We start from the raw sequence: 6,000 nt of genomic DNA on the forward strand, positions 1-6,000 counted from the left end.
AGGGCAACCACTCAATTCACACTACATCAGTCTGGCATGCATCCCGATCGCTGACCAATTACAAGCGGCGATCCCCCCGAGCTGAGAACAATAGCACACTAGCCGACGACTTGAATACCTTCTACTGCAGATTAGAAAAGGACACTTTCTCACCCCACACCCACCCGGCCGCACCCCCGACCACAATCACACCTCTGACTTCTGCGTTAACCATCCAGCGAACAGGATGTGAGACGCATCTTCAAACGACAAAAGATTAACAAAGCGGCAGGCCCGGACCATGTGTCCCCATCCTAACTCAAAGTCAGCGCGGACCGGCTCGCTCCAGTCTTCACACAGATCTTCAACAGATCTCTGGAACTGTGCGAAGTACCAACCTGTTTCAAACGCTCCACCATCATTCCAGTCCCCAAGAAACCTGCAATCTCGGGTCTAAATGACTACAGGCCTGTCGCCTTGACATCTGTGGTCACGAAGTCCTTTGAACGTCTCGTGCTGGACCACCGAACAGGTCTGCGGATGATGCGGTCAACATGGGACTGCACTTCATCCTTGAACACCTCGACAGTGCAGGGACCTACGCGAGGATCCTGTTCCTGTACTTCGGCTCAGCGTTCAACACCATCATCCCTGAACTCCTTTCCTCCAAGCTTCTCCATCTCAGCGTCTCGCCTGCCATCTGCCAGTGGATTTACAGCTTTCTGACAGCCAGGACAGAGCAGGTGAGGTTGGGAGAGACCACCTCATCCGCACGCAGCATCAGCACTGGGGCGCCCCAAGGTTGTGTCCTCTCTCCGCTGCTCTTCTCTCTCTACATGAACGACTGCACCTCAACGCACCCGACTGTCAAACTCCTGAAGCTTGCGGATGACACCGCTGTCATCGGCCTCATCGAGGACGGTGACTAGTCTGCATAGCGACAGGAAGCGGAGCGGCCGGAGCTGCGTTGCGCCCGACGCAACCTGGAGCTGAACACGCTCGAGACGGTAGAGATGATCGTGGACTTCAGGAGGCATCCTTCGCCACAGCTGCCCCTCACGTTGTCCAACTGCCTTGTGTCAACCGTCGAGACCTTCGAGTTCCTGGGAATTACAATCTCTCAGGACCTGAAGTGGGCGAACAACATCAACTCCGTCCTCAAAAAGGCCCAGGAGAGGATGTACTTCCTGCGGCTTCTGAGAAAGCACGGCCTGCCGCCGGAGCCGCTGAGACGGTTCTACACAGCGGTCATCGAATCGGTCCCGTGTTCTTCCATCGCAGTCTGGTTCGGCGCCGCTACAAAAAAGGACAAACTCCGACTGCGACGGACAATCAAAACTGCTGAAAGGATTGTCGGTACCCCCCTACCCGCCATTGAGGACCTGCACGCTGGCAGAACTAAGACAAGAGCGTGCAAAATCCTCTCGGACCCTCCGCACCCCGGTCACCGGCTCTTCCGGCTCCTTCCCTCAGGTAGGCGCTACCGATCAACGCAAACTAGAACTAGTAGACATTCCAACAGCTTCTTCCCTCTTGCGATCAACTTCTTAAACACCTAACCTATAATTCCATTACAATAAGCTGGCAATTTTTTGACTCGAGTTCGTTGTCACATTTCTGTGGGGCCAATTATGTATGACTCGTGCACTCACTGTAGTTGTCTCGCCATGCTGCACTATTTTCATATACTGGCCACTCGTGCCAGAGTAGCATCTGCTCCATTTGCACACGGACTGAGGAGTATCTGCAACATTTGCACGACCGACATTGTCCCAGATGATCGCACTACTCGTCACTTTAAACCGCATCCGCTCCTTGAAGTCTCAGCGCCCTTTGCACAATGGTCATTGCACCGGACTATTGCAATGTTGGTCGTTCGAACTGCTCTAAGTGCTAGAGGACTCTGCATCTTTTTGCACGATTGTCAAAAAAGATATAATAAAATAAAATATATTGTACCGGCATTACCAGATAACGAGCAACCCTTTATTGCCCAGTGACTGTTTTCCGTCAATGTCTTCATGCCTCCAAAGCGTTCTCTGTCAATCGACTGTCTGTTGTCGTACTCGAGCGGCTCCAACGACCGGACACAAATTCCTGATTCAGACTCAGAGCAATCCAAATTGGGAATAATAACTGCACTCAACATTAGAAGCTGACACATTCTTCATACTATCATTCACTCCCAAAAATGAAAAATGTCTGTCTTTCTTATCTTTATTCTGAAATGGGCTGCAAAATCGTATCGAATATCTATCGGAAATCTCCAATGGAGCAAGAAGCTTTGTCTTTTCTTTGACTCTTGTCTTTGGCCTTTTGTTGTTCTGTTTTGAATTGATTTTATCTTCCTTTTGACATTCTTTCTTTCACTGTCACGCACTGAGCTGCAATCCTTGTATGAAATGTGCTGAACAACTTGTTTGTTGTTCTACGATGACCACGATCCACCCATTTTCCGTACCGCTTGTGATTTTTTTCGAATGATTATTATGACTTTTTTGTCTCCGAGCTGTCTGGCAAGCGGGTTGGAAGTCGGTCAGCTGCCGCGCCGTCAGGAATGCGTTCACAGAGCCAGGTTTCAGTCCACAAAAGTAAAAGTTCAAACAAAAGTAAGTCGGAGTGTATCGGCCATTGTCAGATTTTGCCCTTTTCAAATTGATGACACGCAACTATGAAATATAAGACGTCTGCTTCTAATGACTACGGCAGTATCTTTTTTTTTCTATACTGAAGACATTTGCTTTTCAGATCAAAAGCTGGATATGAAACCAAAGTTCCGAATTCCAGCTTTTATTTCATGGCATTTCCACCAAGATGTGTTCAACAACACGGGACAGAGCACCTTCTGTTTGAAGCCACCCACTTTTCAAGTGAGCAAAGGAATCGGAACAGACATGATTGAATGAACTTCAAGTGACGAACATTTACTCTTTGGTGGCATAACCCTTACTTGCAATAAGTGCATCAAGCCGGCCACTTGCATTCTTCATTTGCACTGCTTTTCCAGGCCTTTACGGCAGCCTCTTTCAGTTCTTGTTTGTTTCTGGTGGTTTCTCCCTTCAGTCTCCTCTTCAGGAGGTAAAATGCATGCTCTGTTGGGTTAAGGTCTGGTGATTGGCTTGGCCAGTCAAAGACCTTCCACTTTTTCCCCCTGATGAAGTCCTTTGTTGTGTTGGCAGTGTGTTTTGGGCCATCGTCTTGTTGCAAGATGAAGCTTCTCCCGATGAGTTTGCATGCATTTTTCTGTAAATTTGAATCTGTAAACATGAATGAAATCATCATTTAAAAACAGCATTTTCTTCCCATATTTTACAGTGTTACGTCTGGAGCTTCTGGAAGGTATGATGGACCCAAATGATGTAAGATACGTGTTCTTTTGACCTGCAAGGCACTTCAGCTCTATGTTCACAGATGCAAAAATGAAGCATACCAAGAAAAGAACACTGTCCCTACTGTGAAACATGGCAGAGGCTCTGTCGTGTTCTGGGGCTGCTTCGTTACATCTGGCTCAGGGTGTCTTGAATTTGTGCAGGGTGCAATAAAATCTCAAGACTATCAAGGTTTTCTAGAGAGAAATGAAATCTCGGTCTCAGTCGCAGGTCATGGATAAGGACTCAAAGCACACAGCAAGAAACTCCCAAGAATGGCTGAGAACAAAACATTGGACTATTCTGAAGCGGCCTTCTATGAGCCCTGATCTAAATCCTATCGAACGTCTGCAGAAGGAGCCGAAGCCCGCCGTCTGGCGAAAGCACCCTTCAAACCTGCGACAACTGGAGAAGATTGCTCATGAAGACTGGGCCAAAATAGCTGCTGACAGGTGCACAAGTCCAAAGTGGAAAGTTACAAAAATCTTTTCATTACCTGAAAAGGTTGTGCAACCAAATATGACGTTAAGGGTACCGTCATTCTTTTCGACGCCTGTTTCATGAGTTTGTTTTTTGAAAGAATTCTGTTGAATCCCAATTCAAAAGCAATGTCTGGTTTTCAATGGTTAATTGTCATTCCATCCGTCCATTTTCTACACCGCTTATCCTCACGCGAGTCGCGGGTACGCTGGAGCCTATCAAAACTAACTGCGGGCAGGAGGCGGGGTACACCCTGAACCGGTGGCCAGCCAGTCGCAGGGCACACGTAAACAAACAACCATTCGCACTCGCAGTCACACCTACGGGCGATTTAGAGTCGCCAAACGCGCATGTTTTTTGGGGATGCGGGAGGAAAGCGGAGCGCCCGGAGAAAAGCCACGCAGGCACGGGGAGAAAATCCAAACACCACACGGGCCAGGCCGGAATTGAACCCGCAACCTCACAACCGTGAGGACGATGTGCTAACCAGTCGGCCACCGTGCCGCCCTAATGGTCATTCCATTTGTATTTATTATTGCTTTCGTCAAAGTAAAATGATTTCTGTGACCGCTGTGGGTTTTTCTTTCATTAATCAATGCCGTCTGTCTGTGTGTGTGTGTGTGTGTGTGTGTGTGTGTGTATATATATATATATATGGCAGGTTAGAGCGTCTGCCTCACAGTTCTGAGGACCCGGGTTCAATCCCCGCGGGGCCCCGCCTGTGTGGAGTTTGCATGTTCTCCCCGTGCCTGCGTGGCTTTTCTCCGGGTGCTCCGGTTTCCTCCCACATCCCCAAAACACGCGTGCTAGGTTGACTGAAGACTCTAAATTGCCCGTAGGTGTGAATGTGAGTGCGAGTGGTTGTTTGTTTCTATGTGCCCTGCGATCGGCTGGCGACCGGTTCGGGGCGTACCCCGCCTCCCGCCCGATGACAGCTGGGATGGGCTCCGGCACGCGGCTCGGGGAACGGACGGATGTATCTGGTGTGATCACCATGGCAACAGTGCGTTGTTCTCACCTGGCAGGAGGCCGCAGGTGCAGATGAGCAAGAAGACGCGTGACAAATCCATCACGGAGCAGACCGATCAAAATCCAAGATCCGGGACGTCGGTCCAATATCCGAACAGATGTGAACCTCTCCGCTCGCCCCGCGCCCCTTTTATGTGCAGAGGGCGGGGCTTAACCACACAACACCCCCTTAGCCCCCTTCCTGTCCCTTACCTCCTTTGCGCCCCTTCTCCCCCTTTCGTCACCTTCCTTCCCCGCTGCAACCCAAACAGGAAATGTGTGCGCCACATGTCCACGCGGGCGCCGCCAACAATTCCTGGCAGCCACCCAGCGTTACACCAGCATGACCAGGCCACCTCATCCACTTGTAAAACGTCTTTGAGTGTCCACAAAGTACTATATTTAAAAAAAAAAGATCTTTTTGTTATAGTTTCATTTGTTTTACTTGATTAAATTGTATTATTATTATTATTATTATTAAATGAGGAAAATGAAAATGTGCTTTAACCTAAAACAATTTTAGGGTCAAGAACTGAACAGTTTATTTCTTACCTTTTCAAGACAGGATTTGAGTCGGTTGGCATATAAGGCTTTTATTTCACATGCAATTGAATTGCTTTCATCTTCTTTCATGTATGGATTTTGGATGATGTATGTTGTTGAGGCTTTTGAAATGATTTCCATGTTCAATTTGCTCCCTTCTCAAATTTGCATTTTACTATCTATTTTTACGCTTGTGCTTGTTCGAGACAAATACAAATCAATGTTCTATTATTTTGATTTGTAATATATTTATTGTATTATTATTCTATGTTTTCATTTGATACTTTAAGGAGAGAGAGAGAGAGAGAGAGAGAGAGCGCCCCCTACCGCACACAGCGACCTCAACGCGTGCACGTGTGCTGACTGTGTGCGCATCGGCCAATGAATGTGGAGCACGCGCACGCGCGCTCGCGCACACACTTTGCTCCAGGGACAGCTGGACTTTTCGCTTCCATGCGAGCTGTGTTGGAATCGATCGGCTTTCAAAAAAACACAACGTGTCCTTCTTTCTCTCTCACACGCACGCGACGAGCCGAGCGCGCTGGAAGCAACAAGTGGAAAATTGTGGTCACAACTAACGAGAAGCAGACGCGGATGGAATGGATGGCCGCTCGTCGGGGTG

The 6,000-nt window shown here is 48.5% G+C and overlaps 1 protein-coding gene across 10 annotated transcripts in view; it reads right to left on the bottom strand.

The window, feature by feature from the left end:
- Positions 1-4,941, bottom strand: part of LOC133402517 (integrin alpha-11-like) — a 20,107-nt gene extending 15,166 nt beyond the window's left edge. For 9 of the 10 annotated variants that reach the window (XR_009768529.1, XR_009768530.1, XM_061676363.1 and 6 more), the window contains exon 1: positions 4,846-4,941. Coding sequence is in view for 1 of the 10 variants with exons in the window: in XM_061676363.1 (XP_061532347.1) it covers positions 4,846-4,897 (52 nt within the window). In the remaining 9 variants the exon portion in view is untranslated. Of the gene's footprint in view, positions 1-2,929; positions 3,016-4,845 lie in introns of those variants that run through there. The other variant, XM_061676357.1, reaches the window with a different exon arrangement.
- Between the last annotated feature and the right edge of the window lie 1,059 nt (positions 4,942-6,000).

This window comes from Phycodurus eques, chromosome 5 (assembly GCF_024500275.1).
Source record: "Phycodurus eques isolate BA_2022a chromosome 5, UOR_Pequ_1.1, whole genome shotgun sequence".
In the NCBI taxonomy this organism is placed as follows: domain Eukaryota; kingdom Metazoa; phylum Chordata; class Actinopteri; order Syngnathiformes; family Syngnathidae; genus Phycodurus; species Phycodurus eques.